The following is an 18938-nucleotide window of genomic DNA, read 5'->3' as shown; positions in this document are numbered from 1 at the left end:
TTCTGGGAGCTCATGGTATTACCATCCTGACTTCTGCGCTGCTGCCTTCAGAGTTGGGAGGCTGCTGACCGAGGGCTCAGCTCTGCAGGCAGCAGCGCAGAAGGGTGGCCATCCCATGCCATGCTGCCCGGACTTCTGCGCTGCTGCTGGCCGCGGCTCTGCCCTCAGCCCTGGGCTCCCGGCCCGCAGCCGCCGCTCTGCAGCTGCTCCACCCTGCAGGCAGCGCTGCCGTCAGCAGCAGCACGGGAGGGTAGCAATACTGCAACCCCCCTCCCCACAATAACCTTGTGACCGCCCCCCCCCCACACACAACTCCTTTTTGGGTCAGGACCCTCACAATTACAACCCTGTGAAGTTTCAGATTTAAATAGCAGAAATCATGAAATTTACCATTTTTTAAAATCCTCTGACCGTGAATTTGGTAGGGCCCTAATCATAACAGCGTGGGGCTTTGCATGGCATCGCTAGGTGGTACGGTCTGACAGTCGGTACTGTAGGTCTGAACAGACCCGTGTTTAACGTTTATTGCTAAAGTCATTGACAGATTTCCTTTTACCTTCTCTGAAAAGGTGTTCCGTATGCTATGAGTAAGGGCTGTAATCCTGAGGGAGACAAACCCGTGTTTTTCACATGTAACGGAAGTCGAATACCTGCTTTCAGTGACCAGCCTTGAGCATGGAAACACCCCCGACACCTACAAAAGCGTAGATTTAGATGGTAATCTCTTTTTCCTTAGGAGCTGTCTTTCATGTTGTGTGTGTACAGCACCCAGCACCATGGGGCCTTGAGGTTAGAGGGATGCAGGGTGGGGTGAGTGGGGCAGACAGCGTTGCTGTCGTCTCCACACAGGACACTGCGGTAGATGGGGAGGGGCTGAGTAGCTCGGCTTTGGGGCTCCTCATCTCCATCTGGCCTCAATAAGGGGGGTCGGCCTGGCTTTTAAGGCTGGCCAGGTCCGTTGACATCCCCGGCTCCCTTCTTGCTTCTACACCACCTCATCCTCTCAGCAGCACTTTAGATTTCAGGAATGGCTTCACTTATCATTTCCCCCCTCTCTCTCTCTCTGGCACTGGAGCAGTGATTTCATGGTTCTCAACCTCAGCTGGCTCACTCTCAGAAGCAAACCTTGCATTTTCCTAGCTCTGTTCCCTCTCCCATCCCACCCTCTCCCCCTTCTGACTGTATCTCAGATCACTGCAAGGATTTGGAAGGAACTTCATTCAACGTTTCAGTCTCCGCCTGTTGGGATGGGATGTAACTTTAGCTCGCACCCTCAGTGTCTGTGCTGATACTGATCATTGTCATTGTTCAAATCACACAAAAATCCCAGGACAAAGGGTAGAACAAGGTTAAGATAAAATAAAGGACTTTTCTGGCACATGAACATTTGTCTTGTGATTTCCTCAATACATCTGAGCTACATCCTGTCAAACTAAACTAATATCAAAGTATGTGACCAAACGGCCTTCAGGAAGAGTGAGAAACCCACAATCCAGGGTGGGCTATAAAACACTTTCACATTTGTAAATGTGAAATCTCAGAGAATCTTTTAAGACTGAAAATCAGGAAAGTAAATTTACCTATTTTCTTCTGAACTGGCTAAACCGGCTTCCCTTCTCGCCTCCTGATTTGGTTCTATTCGTTACAAAAGTATCAGCATCATCATAATAAAAGAGAAAAAAAAACTTTCTACCCACAAATGATCTAGACTAGTCTAGAAAAAGCACGGAAGGAATTTTACTAATCGATGGAAACAGGGCTGTAAGTTCAAAAAGCTCAAACTGTGCTTTGAGGTTCATTTGAATTTCCCTTGCAGATCTGTGACACTTTCTTTTCAGCCCTCAGGAGTCTGATTTAGGATCAGGGAAATCAAAGTGTGATTCCTAAGCATGGAGAGCCAAGGACACTGTGGCAAGTGACACTTCGGGAGGTGGAGGGATAGAATAGGGAGAGGATAAAACTCTCCAAGGCTTAGACAGAGGCTGCTGAATCCGGTGGAGCGTGACAGCGGCGGAGGAAGGAGGGAATCCCTCTGACTCACCCCACTGCTCTCAAATAACATAGAAGCTAAAACACCACCTTTTACTGTCCGTGTATAACATTCTGACAAATATGGGATAAAATGTACAAACAATAAATGCTTTTCAACATAACCTGGAGCAATATGATACTATTTGGGAATGAAAAAATGTACCCCCACAGGGGGAACTCAGTGACTCTAACAATAATTCTCATAATGGTGGGGAAGGGGGTGGAGAATCTGTGACATTACCAAGGGTACAATCTGGACTGCTGAACAGCTGTGTTCCCTCAATTCTCCAACCTGGGGTGCCTTTTACACTGCTTCACAGTGAGAGCAGCCACTCCTGGTCTGTCCAGCATATAAATCACTCCTAGTTATACCGCATGAACGCTATAGCCAGCCACTCCTGAATCAAGAATGGCCATACGGGGTCAGACCAAAGGTCCATCTAGCCCAGTATCCTGTCTTCAGACAGTGGCCAGTGCCAGGTGCCCCAGAGAGAACGAACAGAACAGGTGATCATTAAGTGATCCATCTAAAATTACACTGCAGAGTGACACCAGCAAATTCCCTGTCCCAGACTTTCCCCAGGAATGCACCTCTTGTACTGCCCAGACTTTCTCCTGGACAATACAAGCTGATAGAAAGTCCGTCATTTTATTAATAGAAAACAATATGTACAAATCCTTTTATCTCAAATGGCGTTTCCCCAAACACTTCAATCCAAACCGCTGGTTTAAACAATAAAACAAGTTTATTAACTACAGAAAGATTTTAAATAATCTAAGTAAGTAATTTGTTTAAGTAATGAGGCATAACAGTCAGAATTGGTTACAAGAAAATAAAAGTAAAACACAACTCATACCTAACTTAATGAGCTAAGTGAATTCAAAACAAAAGTCTCTCTCACCACATTCTTCAGCAGTTTCACTGGCTGGATCTCTTTCAGACAGGATCCCTCCCTCGGGTTCAAAGCGGTTTCTTTGTTCTTCAGGTGTTGTGGCTGCCGTGGGTAGAGAGAAAGGGAGGAATATTTGGGGACGTCTGGTCCTCTTTCTTATAGTTCTCTTTCTCCTTTGACCTGGCTGAGGTTCGGGAGACAAAGTCTGTGTGGATGGGAATGTCAAGTTGTTTCTTTGTGAAAATGTAGATTTCTCAATCACACCCTGGTTCCTGCCAAACAATGGCCACCAACTTTTATCTCTGAGGAACTGTTTTGCGGCTGCCCTTAGTAGAATCTTAAAACTTTACATACCATACTGCCACACATATTCTAACTGGACAATAATGATCAGCATATTATCAGTTTTCAAATGATACCTCATGTGGCAGGCTTTGTATACAATTTATCATAGTCTTGTAAAAGGGGTGAACATAGGGGTACAGACTGTCACAAGATCAGAATAAATTCAATGGTCAGGGTCAGTCTGGACTTGGCAATCTGGTCGAGTTTCAGAGATGTGCTAGCTAATCCCAAACATAGACAGACCCTTGGACGCTGACGCTGCGAGGCAGAGGTGGGAAATCCAAGCTTCCAACAAAAGGCCCTGTGGGAATCAGCCCCTCTCAGTGGTGCTGTCTGAATGCAGCGGGGGCAGGGAGTAGGGGCAGAGGGGGTGAGTGAGGAGAGGCAGCACCTCTCTACCCCTGTGCTCTCCCTCGCCTCTTATCCCATCATCCCCAAACACTCAATAGCCCCAGCACCCAGCTCCTCCTGCTTCCCAGCTCCACCAGCCCCAACCATTCCATCCCCAGTGTCCTCCCCATAACCCATTGGCCTAGTCCCTAAATATTTGATCCCCCAGAGCCCAGCACCCTGGGGCATTTGGGGAGGGGAGGAGTTACCAGCTCTCAGGGACACTCCCCCTGCAGAGAACAGTTCCAGGTCAGTGGGGGAGCCCAGCCCAGGGGCTGGTGGAAAATGTGGGGTGGGGACAGGGTTCTAGAGTGAAGGTGGGGCCTGGCCCAAGTATCCTTCTTCTCATCTCCATGGCAGGGGGATCCCGACTGGGAGGGGAAGAGAGATGTGGGGGGGAACTTCTGCCAGGCAGAGGGAGCAGCTGGAGGAGTTTTTCTCTCTCCCTTCTCCAACCTGTAGCCCATCAGCTCAGCAGCCAGGCCTGCAGCAGGGAGAAGGGGCTGATGAGGGCTTCTCTTCCTCTCCTGGGGTCTGCTTGGACCAGGCAGAGCCAGAGGGTCACTGAGCAGCTGAAGCTTGGCTGCTGCTGGATCCTCACCCCAGCAGGGGGCAGATGCATCCTTGGGAGCCGAATGCCCCTGATGTGTACGGAAAATGAGGAAATGGGTTTGTGACCATGGATGGCCCCAGTCAGGGCATTCAGAGAATTTCCCTGCTGTGTGGAGGAGTCTCTGATGTCCTAAATGGTGTTAGCTCCACTTGGAGCATTTTCCACACTGAGAACATCTCAGAGGTTTCTTCCCTGTGCGGATTTGCGGATGCCTGATACTCCGAGAGCACCAAATGAACCTTCCCCCACATTCCAGGTCTTTCTGTTGTGTGGGTCACTGAAGCGTGAAGTCAATTTGAATCTTTTCCTGCAGCCAAGCTATTTTTAGGGCCGCTCACCCATGTGGCTTCTCCAATGCTCAGTAAGGTTTGAGCTCTTACTGAAAAAGCTTCAGGTAGAGCTCAAACCTTACTGAACATCGGAGAAGCCACACGGGTGAATGGCCCTAGGTAGTCCACGCACGTATGGGGATTTTCTCCTGTGTGGGTTCTCTGATGTGTAATACGGTTTGCTCTCTTAATGTAACTTTTTCCACAATCCAAGCATTTATGTTTCCTGTCTCTTGTGCATTGTCTGATGTTGCGTAAGGTCCAATCTCTGGATGAAACTTTTCCCACACTCCAAGCAGGTATGGGACCTGTCTCTTGTGTGAGCTCCCTGATGTCTGGTAAGGTTTGACTTCCAAATGAAACATTTCCCACAATCGAAGCATTTATAAGGTCTCTCACCAGTGTGGATTTTCCCATGTTTACGAAGGTTTGAGTTGTTATTGAAACTTTTCCCACAGTTCAAGCATTTGTAGGGTCTCTCTCCCGTGTGGGTTCTGTGATGCTTAGCGAGGTCTGAGCTGCTACTGAAGCTTTTCCCACAGTCCAAACATTTATGGGGTTTCTCTCCTCTATGGATCTTCTGATGTGTAATAAATGATGACTGCCAATTGAAACATTTCCCACAGTCGAGGCATTTATAGGTTCTCTCTCCTGTGTGGATTTGCTGATGTGAAGTAAGATATGAACTCTGGCTGAAGCATTTCCCACAGTCCAAACATTTAAAGGGTTTTTCTCCTGTGTGGATTCTCTGATGTGCAACAAGGGTTGATCTCTGTGTGAACGTTTTCCCACAGTCCAAGCACTTATGGGGTTTCTCTCTTGTGTGGGTTTTCTGATGTCTAATAAGGTCAGATCTGTGCATGAAACTTTTCCCACAGTCCAAGCATTTATGGGGCTTCTCTCCTGTATGGGTTCTCTGATGTGTAATAAGGCTTGACTTCCAACTGAAACACTTCCCACATTCAAGGCATTTATAGGGTCTGAATCCCGTGTGGATTCTCTGATGTATTGCGAGGTATGAGCATCTATTGAAGCTTTTCCCACAGTCCGAGCATTTATGGAGTTTTTCTCCTGTGTGGACTGTCTGATGCCTAACAAGCGTTGACTTCTGATTGAAACATTTTCCACAATCAAGACATATATAGGGTCTCTCTCCGGCATGGTTTCTCCAATGAGAAATAAGGTTTGTACTCATATGAGATCTAGTCTCAATATTGGGACATTTACAGGGTTTCTCTTCCTTGTGACTTGTCTGCTGGACTGTGGTTTCCTCAGGATCCTTGCATCCTGCCCCACAATGAATGGATTCATCCACTTTTGTCACTTTTCCCAGCTGTTTTTCTGACGTGCCCCAATTTCCCCAGGCTTCTCCCTGTTCCAAGCACTGGGAAAAATTCCCTTCAGCTCTTCTCAGAAAGATCCCCCATGGTTCCACTTCCCCAGGAACTTCCTGCTGTTGGTTGTCCTCCTCATTCACACTCACTCTCTCACCGTCTGCTGGGAGAAAGAATCCAGACAGGAGTCAATGCCTGTGCAGGGGAGAAAGGGGAATAGCAAAGAGGGAAAACTCAACAGACTAAAGGTAGGGAGACTGAGAAATTGGATTCTTTCTCCACATCCCCATCCAAACACTCACTGGGAAGTAAAATCAGGAAGGAAACTCCTGACAGCTAATAAGGTGGGTGGGAGACGGTAAGTGAAATCTGACTACAGCCTGACCTGTGGGAGATGAGGAAGACCTCACAGTACATTTTTGGGAGTCTCAGCTTTTTCCTTCAGATGGTTTTCGTGTCAGTCTCACCAACTCCTCACCTGTGCGGGTGCCTCTCGGGCTCTCCCTTTCCTTGGCGACCTGGAGATCCGGGACCCACAGCTCTTCCCCTCGTTCCAGCCGGGTGATCAGCTCAGGTTTGGGAATGGGGAATCCTGCGCAGGGGGTGAAATCAGGCAAGGTCAGGGCGCATCAGATATTGGAGGAATATTTGTCACAAAGAACATTCCTGAGTTTAACCAGACTCCATGCTGTGCTGGGGGGACGTGGTCCCTGAGCCCCCTTGGGAGAGGCAAATATCTGGGGGGAGCAGTTTGGAGGTGATGGTTGTCAAGCCATCCCAAGGGCTTTCCAGAATCTGTGCACTTGGGGGGACTTGCTGAGGCAGACTCAGCTCAGGAGTTAAACCCTGCATATGGTGAAATCTCCAGAGCCCTCCCCATGGCTGGAGCTAGTCCCAGGAAAGGAGGGGAACTGGGATTCTGTGTGAGAGTGAGAGTTAAACCAGACAGGATAATACAATGCTTCTGCCCCCTTGAAAGTTGGAGGGATGGGGATGAATCAGCATGTGCACTGGGTTTATGACTCCCCAATCCCATAGGAGGGGGTATGGAGATGAAAGTCTCTCTCCCACACTGGAGCTGGGGACTATGTGACCGTGGAAAAAACAGATTCAGAAACGCAGACCCCATGGCTTCCAATAACCAAAGGGACGGGTGTCGCTTACCCAGTGAGGTCACCATCTCGTAGTTCTCCTGCATGACGTTCCTGTAGAGGGCTCTCTGAGCGGGGTCCAGCAGAGCCCCCTGCCCCTGGGTGAAATACACAGCCACCTCCTCGAAGGTCACCAGCATCTGAAACAACAAGAGTCCCCCACTCAGCACCTGCTGCCCCAGCCACAATCTCACTGTTCATGGGAGAAAGGTCAATAAAATGGAAGCTCTGGGAGGGCTGGAGGAGCAGAATCCCCCCCCCCCCCAGCAGCCAGGAGGCTTCAGGGGGTGGGGAGAAGGTGAGAGCTCCTTGTCCCCCCCCCCCCCCGCCCCCCCAGCACACGGAGCAGGGCAGGGTCTTCTCATTTCCCACTCGCCTGCCAGCCACAGGCTGAGACGGGAAGCAGAGCTCTGAGCCGGGGACAGGGACAGGGACAGGAATCCCGACAGCTTCCCTTCGTACTTCACAGCAGCCCCTGGCCAGTGGGGTCAGGCTCCAGCACTGGGAGTCTGGTCAGTTTTCCCAGCCCTGCCCAGGGGGGTGTTTCCTGGTTCAGAAATGGGGGAATGTTTCCCCCTCCCCCTCAATGGGCCTGTTCAGAAAATCAGGCTCCAAGTTGAACGTGCCCCAGCAGGTTTATCACACCCTGGCCCCTCCCCACCTCCCCCTATGTGTTTCCTGCCCCTCCCCCTCCCCCTCTACAGCAACTCCCCCCTGCAGCTCCCTGAAAATCCCCTACCTGAGCTGGCTCCATCACAGCCATTTCCCGTCCCTGTCCCCTGGAAGACGGGAGGATCTGGAGTGAAACGTGGACGTGATTCCTCAGCCTGTCAGGGCGAGAGGGGTGACGGGGGGAGGTTTCAGAAGGGGCTTGAGTCCATTTCACACCCCGATTCCCCCCAGGCTCCCTCCCTGCAGACAGATGCTCTGGGCTCTGCCACCCTGGGAAAACCCTCAGTCACTTTATTACAACACAGACCCAGCCCCTCCCTCCAGCACTGAACCTCCGGAGACACTTTTAAACCCCCCCAGGGCAGAGTCTCTGAGACAAATGCTAGAAAAGAGCAGAATCAAAGGAGCCACTTTGGGTGATTCCCCCCTGACATTGGCCCCGAGGCCAGTGTGTCCCCCCCAGCAGCACAGTGACTTGACTGGTGGCAGAACCTGGCTTTTCCTCTGTCAGCTCCTCCCCTTGTTCCCAGGAGAGTCAGGCTGCCCAGGGGTGACGCAGGGAATGGATCCAGGCAGGCCTGGGAGCTGGGATCCTCCCTCCCCACTTCTGGCTCCTGCTGCCGCTTTCGGTCTCACCATTCCCCTTCCGGTCTCCGTCCCTCCCGCCTCTGCCTGGGAGAACTGGGGACTCTCCCGTTCCCAGGGGCGCTCGCTCTCCAGTGTGAGCCTGGCTGTGTCACTGAGAGCAGCAGCTCTGGGACCCGCAGACACACAGGGAGCCCCCTCCCCATTCGGTACAAACTCACCAGCAAACTCACTGAAAGGGGCCCTTTGTGCAGAGTCACTTTCCTGCCTGGCCCCAGCCCTGTCCCCTGGGTCTCTCCGCATCCTCTGCAGGCTCGGGCTCAGGGGCTGGTTCCAGGCACAGAGAAAGTCCCCCCTGGGCTGGACACAGAGGGGGATTAATGAAGGTCTCTCCCTGGCACAGACCCCACTGTGGGAGCAGCAGCTGCTCAGTCTGAGCTCCAGATCACAATGCAGGAGGCAACATCAGCTGACCCAGGAAGCTCAATTAACTCCCGGGCGCTAATATAATGGGCAAGGCTCCCTTAGAGTCATGGGTATTTTTAGTAAAACTCAGGGACAGGTCACAGGCTGTAAACTTCACGGCCTGTGACCTGTCCATGACTTGTACTGTACCCCTGACTAACTCTTGGGAGTACCTCAGGTGCTTCTGGGGGGGCTGCGGGTGCTGGGGGGGGTGGCCCAGAGGGCACCGCGGGTGCTGGGGGGACAGTGTTCTGGGATGGGTGCTCTGGTGGGAGCAGCCTCTGACCCCCGCTGGTACAGGGGAGGGCAGGGGCTGGCAGGCTCCCTACCTGGCTTCTCACAACATGTCCATAAGCGCAAAATTAGGGGTGCAGGTGATGCAGGTTTTAACCGGGACTCCGCTGCCAGCCTCCCGTGCCTGGGAGCTGGCCCACCTCACCGGCTGGGTCCCAGCCCATTGTGCTCTCCAAGTCCCAGTCCTGGGTCCCAGCCCTTCACCCCGGCCCCCCTGTGCCCTGGCTGCCAGCTGGGGGGGGACAGACATGGGTACAGGCACTGGCTTTCACTACCCCCACTATTCAAAGTGTTCCCGTGCCCCAGGACATGTCCCTCCCTAAGCTCCTAGCTCCATGAACTGCCAGCCCCGTAGGTCCCACTGGCTGTGACCTGCAGCCTATGGGATATGCGGAGGCGGTGCCTGCAGGTGGAGGCTGCATGTGGAGCTAGAAGCCAAGGAAGGGACCTGTTGCCACTTCCGGGGAGCCCCCAGTAGGTAAGCGTCACCCAAAGCCCTCTCCCATGCCCCAACCCCTAGCCTTGAGCCCCCTCTGTCACGGAGTCCCCGGGCGATGCTCTGGAACTGCTCCCTACGAAGCCAGGCAGGACTCTGGTGAGGTCTTTTCTCTGGGAGCAGCCTGTCTGCAGGACACGCAGCTCACACAGCTTCCACCTTCCTGGGTCTGACCTCGGAGCATTCAGCCTCCTCTGCCCCTCCCTGCGCTTCCCACAGCGAGTCCGCCCAGGCGGGGTCCTGGGGAAGACAGAGGGTCCTGCACCCCAACTCCGCAGTCAGACGCGACTCTCAGCCAGCCAGTAAAACAGAAGGTTTATTAGACGACAGGAACACGGTCTAACACAGAGCTTGTAGGTGCAGAGAACAGGACCCCTCAGCCGGGTCCATTTTGGGGGTCAGTGAGCCAGACAACCACGTCTGCCCTTCACTCCATGTCTCCAGCCAGCCCCAAACTGAAACTCTCTCCAGCCCCTCCTCCTCTGGGTTTTGTCCCTTTCCCGAGCCAGGAGATCACCAGATTCCTTTGTTCTCCAACCCTTTAGCTCTCACCTGGCAGGGGGGGAGGGCCCAGGCCATCAGTTGCCAGGAAACAGGGTGTCAGACATTCTCTGTGTCCAGATCCCTGCACACACCTGCCCTCTAGGGCTCTGCACTGATCATACACCCTTATCCCACCACCTAGATACTTAAGAACTGCATAGGGGAAACTGAGGCACCCCCACACTATTCAGAGGAAACATTAAGAACAGTCCCACTTCGTCACATCTCTCCCCCCTTCGAGATCGAACTGAGTGGGGTCACTTTAGCCGGTGACCTAGGGAAGTTCGAAGCCACCTACGTTCCCATGGATGCCCCAGCATCTCTCCCATTCCTTGGTGGGAATTACACCAGGCCCTTCCAGTTTTACGCCCTTCCAGTTTCATGCCCTCCCTTAGGTCGGGGGTGGTCGATAGCACTTGTATGCCGCATGTGGGAAGGTTTATGCGGCCCATGCCCTTTTGCCACCCCAAAACCCCCGGGGGTCAAACTGGGATCGGGTTTTCTCCCAGCGCTCCAGTGTGGAGGACTGCCATTCGGGCTCTCTTGGTTAAGAGCCCCCATCTTGACCTGGGCCACATACTGTTCACTGATAGAACTAGCATGGAGACATCCCTTTCTCAACAACCTTGTCTCCCCAACAAGCTGGCCAAACACAGCCACTGGGTTATAGGACTGTTTAACTTTCTTAACAGCTTTCACTTCATCTGAGACCTTCTCAAAGCTATCCACACTGGATCTTTCAACAGGACAGTCAGTGGATCCATTCACAACAGAAAATTTCTGGCTGTTAGGAACTGAAATTTTCTTGATTAAATCACTTTCACACCCTTCAGCTGCAGTAAACTGCTTGCAAAGACTACCATGAGGATTCCTTTCCGTAGGGCTTTTCTATGCAACAATTCACCTCTCACAGAAATTCTGCTCTTACCCTCTTCACCTAGTGCTTGCTCTCGAGGAACTCTTTCCTAAGCAACAACAGACTCTTTCTGGGTCTCACTTACATCCAGAATTACCTCTGGTGCATCAGGCGGATTCCTACACAATCCCCCTTCAGGCAAACTTACAGATTTCCTAGATAAAAGGTTGGAAGCATTCTCCTTCCCTTTGCCACACACAAGTTCAGGAATCTTCTCCTACTTGCTACAGGTTTCCACACCCTCAGTAGGTAACACGATCAAATCACCTTTCTGCTTTCCTTGTGCCCTGGCTAGGATCTCACTCTGATTAGACAGAGTTGCTACACCCTTTCCCAACAACACACTAGCAACAGGCAAAATACAAGCATCAGAATAGTCTGGGCTCTGGGATTTTGCACAGACACTAACTGGCTGCGACCTAGTTACAGGGCCATTCTCCCTAGCAGACATAAACTTAGGAGCATTCCCTTCCTGGGCTTTAGTTGAATCCAGAACCAACTCTGAGACAACTGCACTATTCTCAACCATCACAGGCCGAAAGGCCCCTTCTGTCTGCTCCACAGACAAAGAAGAGCCGGTCACACATTCTCCTTTACCAGACACACAGCTTGAGATCTCATTCCCCTTGTCCCAGCACACAAGGCTGGTCACAGACAACTGCTTGGAGATCAGGGTAGCTCCCTCCATAGGCAAGTCAATACCCCTGACAGACACAGGCACGTTTCCTTCACTGTCACACTTCTCCACGCAGGTAACAGGTAAGGTCCAGGGACACTCATCTTCCACTCTCCTCGCCTTCCCACACTGCTGACTAGACAAAGCCATCAGCTCACAAGGCTGCCTAGGCTCATCCAAACTTTCCTTACCAAGCACCTTGCCACTCCCAACAGATACCCTGCCCTGCCTGTGTCTCCCCCCACTCAGCTGGGGTCTCAGCTCCCACTGTGCTCAGCACTGCCCTTGCTGTCCCAGTGCGGGTAGGCAACGAGCTTGCTGCTTTCCTCACTGCATCAGAGCCAGTGTGAGCCCCCTCTCTGGTGTGCAAGGGGGCGGGAAGCATCTCTCTGTCCCACCCAGCCCCAGGGGTCTGGTTACAGGCATGCAGGTAGCCTGAGCCTAGCAGCTCCTCCCCGCTGCCAGCCAGGTCATCTGCATTTTCACTGACCATTTCCCTCTCCACCGATTGGCTCCCTGGATTCAAATTCAAACCCTTGGCAGTTACAGGAGCAGGGCCTGGATCCTGTCCCAAAGAGACACAGTCACTCCCCAACAGGGTCTCACAGCTGATATCCTGGGAGGGACCGATTGCCACTTCCGGGGAGCCTCCAGTAGGTAAGCGTCTCCCAAAGCCCTCTCCCATACCCCAACCCCTAGCCTTGAGCCCCCTCCCACACATAAACTCCTCCTGCTATTGTTGGGGGCAGGGGTGCTGGCCCTTGACGACTGCCCCAGCAGTGGCTGGTGAGACTGGCCCAGGGACCTGAGCTGCTGGGCATCCCTGGAGCCAGCTGCACCGGCCACTGCAGAAGTCATGGAAAGTCACGGAATCCATGAAGTCCATGACAAACTCGCAGCCTTAATCATGAGCACACAGAGACAGACACCAACCTCCTCTTCCATAGCAATAGCCAGCCCCGCAGACCCCCTTATGAGGACAGTTCAGCAGCTGCAGATTTCATTTGCCCACCTGGACTCACACCAGAACAGAACCAGAGAACCAGCTTGAACAGATATGCTTAACTGAACTGGAACCAGACTCAAACCATCATTTTCCCCTCTTCCTCAATGAGCCTGAATCGAACTCAGGGAAAAATGGCTTCCAGTTAAAATAAAGTTTCAGCAATTTTTCAGCTTGATATTTGACAAAATAAAATAAAACCTACTCTGATCTCACTCATCATAAAACAAGACAACCCAGGCATGTGGTTGCTACCAGAACAGCCTGTCCCAGCAGAAAAAGAGAAGGAGAAGAGCAGGGAGGGAGGGGGGAGAGAAGTGGGGGCTCCCTGTCCCAGGAGTTAACATTAACTCTTCAAGCGCAAGGGAAAAGGCTGCTCATTTCTTCTTCCCCTTGGACAGGCCTCCTCTCACCCATCCCCACCCCTTAGGGCAGCTCCTCCCTCCAATTGCCCCACCTGAGGCAGGCCCCAGGCCCCAAATTCAGTTCCCCACTGAAGCAAGCCACAGGGATCACTCCCAACCCCCTTTCCCCCTTCTAGGGCACTAACTGGTAACAGAACCATTTTGGGGTGTCTTGAACTAGAACCGAACACACCGACTGCCACTGAACCCAAACCAAACCGCAATTCCACTGCTTGCAGCGACTCTGGTTGGACACCGAATCCTGCACAGAAATCAGACCAGCCCCTGTTCAGTGCTGTCAACCCAGGAGTCAGACCCCCCCCAATAAGGAGACCTTCTTTAAACACAAATATGAAATGGGGAGCAGGCTGTGTGCGGAGCGAGGGAGGAGTTCTCAGTGGACATTTGCCTCGTAAATTCTCAGCCCTTCGGGGGAAGTCTCCTGCCCACCCCCTACCTGTATCCCTAGGCTGACCACCTTTCAAAGGGCAAAAGCGGGACACATGTAGGAGCCCCGCCCCCTCCATGGCCCCGCCCCTCCTATCCCTTGAGGCTGCTATCCTATCCTCCTATCCCTGCTGCTCCTTCTCCTGAGGCCCTGCCCAGGCCAGAAGCTAGGTTGTGATAAGAGCTGCCCAGGGAGCCCCGGACCCTCCACCTTCCCTGGGCAGGGGGCTGGGGTATTCAAGAGCAGCCATGGCATGTGTGCCCACCGCCTCAGGGTGCGCCACCCAGGGCGGGTGGAGGGTCTGGGGCTCCCTAATGCAGCCTGGGCGGCTCTTATTATGGCCTGGATCTAGCTTCTGGCCTGGCCGGGTGGCAGAGCCTTGGGGAAAAGAGGAGAAGCAGGGGGTGGGGCCTCATCATGAAGGGGGGCTAAGACCCACCTCAGCCCCACCCCGGGGAACAGGCTGGCGCTGCCCCTGGACCTCGGGCAGGCACCGAGCCATGCCGCAGGGAATCCAGGACAAATGGTGTCCGGGAGTCCTTCAGCCCAGGACCGGGACTTGAACTCTGGATTACAAGACTGTCCTGCCCAATTCAGGACGGATGGTCACCCCGCCCACCCCCCACTGCTGGTTTGACCATTTGTAGGGGAACAAATCCCCACTGGCCGCTGGGCAGGGCAGCCCCCTCAACCTCCCTTACCCCATCGGGCGGGGAAGCTGCCTTGTATCGCTCTCCACCCTTCCGCCTTATCCCTGCCCCCTGGCTCTCCCTTCCCCAGCCAGTCTCCTCACAGCCTCCCCTCCCCACATCCTCCTGTCCCTCACAGTGACCCCCCCTCACATCTTCCCTCTATTCCAGCCTTGTTCCCTTCAGCCCCTTAATCCCCCCCATTCCCCGGCATCACCCCATCCTCCCTTCAGTGCAACCACTACCCCCTGCCACCATACCCTCCTGCCCCCTGCATCCCCCTACTGCCCCCAGCCTCACACGTCTCTGTTCCCCTGTCAATCCCCCCTTACTTACACTCCCTGCCCTCTTCAGCCCCCTTCCACCTCCCCCCGTGTTGCTGTCCCACCTTCTATCTTTCAGCACTCATCTGGGATGTGGGAGACCCCTATTCAAACCTGCTTTCCTCCTCTGCTTGAGGGGGGCATTGAACCTGGGTCTCCTACATCCCAGCCCATTTAGACGCCAGCAGAAGGGTTCCCATTCATGGATCCCTAGGCAGACCAGGCACCTTGCTGCACCTATGAGGCATTATGCAGAGCTAGCAACTGATCAGGGATTATTTTAAACACTAAAACGTTGGGAGGGGAGGGAGGCTGTGAAATATTGTACAGAATCAGGTCTCCTTGAGCAGCTCCATGCCTCTGGGCCTTGGGATGCAACTGTGTGAGAACCCAGCCCTGGGAGCGGGTGCTGAGATGTAGCATCCCCCAAGGGGGAGGGGAGCCCCTTTATACCCCAACATCCTTTTCTGCAACCACTGCAGATTGCTCATCCCCATGGCTGTCGCTTTTAACCCCTCTACACCCTGGGGTTTCCCCACTGATACTGTCTGGCCGGGCCTTAGCCACATTCTTAACCCTTGCATAATGACAGGTTTCAGAGTCAAGCATTATAACATTCATAAACCAGTCGGAGAACACTTCAATCTCTCTGATCACGCGATTACAGACATGAAAGTTGCGATATTACAACAGAAAAACTTCAAAACCAGACTCCAGCCAGAGACTGCAGAATTGGATTTCATTTGCAAATTGGATACAATTAACTTAGGCTTGAACAGAAACTGGGAGTGGCTAAGTCATTATGCAAGGTAACCTATTTCCCCTTGTTTTTTCCTACCCCCCCCCCCCCACGTTCTTGTTAAACCCTGGATTTGTGCTGGAAATGGCCCACCTTGATTATCATACACATTGTAAGGAGAGTGATCACTTTAGATAAACTATTACCAACAGGAGAGTGGGGTGGGGGGAGAGAAAACCTTTTGTAGTGGTAAACAACCATTTTTTCATGCTTTGTGTGTATAAAAATATCTTCTACACTTTCCACAGTATGCATCCGATGAAGTGAGCTGTAGCTCAGGAAAGCTCATGCTCAAATAAATTGGTTAGTCTCTAAGGTGCCACAAGTCCTCCTGTTCTTAACCCTGGTTCCTACCCCGTCTCCTTCCCCTACCTCCAGCGCTTTGACCCTCCTGCACATCAGTTTGCCCCTGCACGGATTCTCTCCCCCACATTTGACTCCTTTGCCCCCCTTCCCCCTACGGCCAGCAGAGACCCCTTGGCCTCCCATGCAGGAGAGGTGAGTGAGCGGCACCCTTCACACGAGCCCCTGCACCAGCTGCAAAGCAGCAGATGGTGGGGGCAGCGGACGGCGGCACCCCCCGTGTGTCTGCCCCAGCCCCAGCCCCGCCCGGCCGGGCTCCCCCCGCCCCGCGCACACCGGGGGCTGCGGCAGCTTTCCCGGGGCAGGGAATCGCAGCCGGCTCCGCGGGGAGCAGCCCGGGGCCAAACCCGCCCCCTGCAGCCCGGGGGGGGCGGGTCTCTCTTACCTTCCCTCCGAGCGGGGCCCCCGGGGCAGGGGCCGGGCCGGGAAGGGGCCCTGGCCGGGCTGGGGGCTCTGCCCTGGGAGAGGCTCCCGGGGAGCAGCGGGCAGGGCCCGGCTGGAGGTTCCCCTCTCCCGGCTGCAGCCCGGGCTCCGGGCTCCCAGCACCAGCCGCCGGGCCGCGGGGATCTCGCCGGGAGCCAGAGTCCCCGCAGCGGCTGCGAGTCACTTCCTGGGGCCGGGACACAAGGAGCCCGGCCATTGTTGCCACCCAGCCGCTCCTGGGTCCTAGCGATCAACCCACCGCGCTGCAGCCGCCTGCCCCAGATCCTGCCCCCTGGGGCCCCACTTCCCCAGGGCTCCTGCAGCTTCTCCCAGCCCTATGCAGGCGTCCTCCCTCGAAGCCACAGGATCACTGCGGGGACAGAAAGGAGACGAGCAGAGCCCGGGGCGGGGGAGAAGGGGGGTTTCTAGGGAGACTCCAGGTTGTTCCAGAGGATCCAGGGGTGACGGGAGCCGGGGACACTCTGTGTGTGATCCGCTCTGGTAACAGACTGGCACAGGGAGCAGGTGGTCAGAGCTGGTCTCGTCTCTCCACACCAGGCTCACTGGCGACCAGCCCTGGGCTTCCAGCTCGGATCCCCTCGCTCGGGTCATGGAGCTGTCAGAGCTTTGCCCCTGGGTTCCTCTGGTTACCTGTAGGTCCAGATGAACCCACCCCTGGGCTCTATTTAAACTCCCCTCCTGTCTTCCCCCTCTCAGGGATCCCCTCTGCCCATGTCCTGGCTGGCTCCCCCCTGTGGGCACTGACTGCAGCTCCCCATCGGGCACCTGGATGTCAGCAGCGAAGCTCCTGTTGCTCTGGGTCAGGGACTGGTGCTCTGCCCGCTCAGGAGTGTCCCCTATTTCCCCCTCCTCTTTTCCCAATTGTCAGCAAAATCATCCGCCTTCTCCTGATGGCCCCGGAGAGAATCCCCTGAAATATTGGAATTGAACAGATGCAGCCATCGAAACAGACCAGTGCCACCGAGTTAAGTGCAGGGCCTCATTTTGCTCGCCAAAAAGAGACCAAGAGATTAGACAGCACTCTTAGGTTATGGCTGCTGATACAGCTGCACCACTGTGAGCTCTCTAGTGCAGGGGTTCCCTCTGGTGGCCACTCTGATAATATTTCCTAAAATACTTAATTAACTTTAGGAAAAACAAAGAAATATGCACATATCCATGTCCAAATCATTGTAATTTATTTACATAATTTTTTTTCAGACTCAATAATAAGAATGTACAGTTCTCTGTATTCTTTACTGCACCTACACAGAATAGAAACACCAATAAGGTGCTTTGCATATTCTTGTCTTTTTATTTTTTAATTATTGTTTCTTTTGCTTTTTTTGGTTGTGTTATTTTTAGAAGACTTGCTAGTGAGTAAGTCTGCTGCTGTGAAAAGTGATGTTTGTACGTTTGTTAATATCATGCCTCAAAGCAGGAGACTTGCTAGCGAGCTGGGAGGCAGCGAAAAGTGATTCACAAACTACAAATATCACTTTGCAAGCAGACTTACTCAAACTCAGCAAGCTGGGAGAGAAATTAAGCCCTGGATGGGAGGTGGCAGGTGGGTAGGGCGGCAGCGGGGGCCAGTGGCGATGGGAGGGGTGGTGAGCCCGGGGCCCAGAGTCTGCAGCAGAGATCTGGAGCCTGCTGCACAGCTGGAATCCAGGGCCAGAGGAGGCCGTGGGGGCTGGGGCAATGGGCGGGGCCTTGAGTCTTGGGTCAGGGCTGGAGACCGAAGCGCCAGGGCTGGAGCCTGCCAGCCGCTACCAGGGCTGAGGCGGGAAACGCAAGCCCCACCACCCACGGCAAGGTGGGAACACACACTGGATGCCTGCTCCTCCAGCGTTTGTGGCTCCAGAAGGGGACAGGACCCAATGCCTGCTGGTGACACTGGGGGAGGAGGCCGCTGCTCCCCCCCCCCCAATTACCGCCCAGCTAGCTGTGGCCACAAGAAAAGCATCAGGTGGCTTCATGTGGCCACAGTGGCCACATTTGAGAAATGCTGCTCTCGTGTATCGGCTCTAAGCCAGCAGGAGAGCTAATTAATCCACCCCCAACCAGTGGCGGCAGCTATGTCAGGGGGAGATGCTCAAAAAATGCCTCCCCAGGTGGATTGACTGTCCTCAACAGTTGACAAGAGGGGTGAATGTCAACAGAGGGAAAATTACTGTAGGTAGTGCTAACGAGGCCAATTCAAGGTGATTAGGTTACCACTACAAACAAATAAATTGGTTAGTCTCTAAGGTGCCACAAGTCCTCCTTTTCTTTTTGCGGATACAGACTAACACAGCTGCTACTCTGAAACCTGTCACTACAAACAGTAATTTTTCCTCTGTTGACATTCACCCCTTCTTGTCAACTATTGAGAATGGGCCACTTCCCCCTTGATTGAATTGGCCTCATTAACACTGACCTCCCACTTGGTAAGGCAACTCCCATCTTTTCACGCGCTGTAATATATATACTGCTTATTGTATTTTCACTCCATGCATCTGATGAAGTGGGTTGTAGCCCACAAAAGCTTATGCCCACATAAATTTGTTAAACTAAGCTTAGTACACTGAAGAAACACGTTACAAATAGTAATTTCTCACCCCAAATGTTGTTTTGGGCAGGTTGCAGAGTTCCTGCAGCTCAGAGGTCCAGTTATGTCCCTTTACAGGCTAGACCCCTGTCTCAGCCCGGACTCAGCCCTTGGCTTTCCCCTGCTTAGTTCCTTTGTTTCTCCAGGTGTTTTTAGCAGTCTT

The 18938-nt window shown here is 53.4% G+C and overlaps 1 protein-coding gene across 1 annotated transcript; it reads right to left on the bottom strand.

Annotated features, from left to right (window-relative positions):
- Nucleotides 1–4814: 4814 nt before the first annotated feature.
- LOC140898397 (uncharacterized) lies at nt 4815–16409 on the bottom strand. Its single transcript, XM_073312197.1, has 5 exons — nt 16148–16409; nt 7826–7913; nt 7100–7226; nt 6414–6527; nt 4815–6098 (listed from the first exon to the last, which is right to left on the bottom strand). Exons 2-5 carry the CDS (start codon nt 7847–7849, stop codon nt 4819–4821), a joined length of 1545 nt encoding a protein of 514 aa, XP_073168298.1. The 5' UTR covers nt 7850–7913; nt 16148–16409; the 3' UTR covers nt 4815–4818.
- Nucleotides 16410–18938: the final 2529 nt, after the last annotated feature.

The sequence above is a fragment of the Lepidochelys kempii genome, chromosome 14, assembly GCF_965140265.1.
Source record: "Lepidochelys kempii isolate rLepKem1 chromosome 14, rLepKem1.hap2, whole genome shotgun sequence".
Classification (NCBI taxonomy): domain Eukaryota; kingdom Metazoa; phylum Chordata; order Testudines; family Cheloniidae; genus Lepidochelys; species Lepidochelys kempii.
Note: the sequence above shows the minus strand (reverse complement) of the source record. Positions and strands in the feature narration are given on the sequence as shown.

Excerpts from the sequence above, each read along its gene's own strand:
- LOC140898397 (XM_073312197.1), bottom strand. The coding sequence starts at position 7,849 with ATGGCTGTGATGGAGCCAGCTCAG. Across the intron at positions 7,227-7,825 it reads CTGTGATGGAGCCAGCTCAG|ATGCTGGTGACCTTCGAGGA; the intron begins GTAGGGGATTTT and ends TTGTTGTTTCAG. Across the intron at positions 6,099-6,413 it reads CCCGAGAGGCACCCGCACAG|CAGACGGTGAGAGAGTGAGT; the intron begins GTGAGGAGTTGG and ends TCTTTCTCCCAG.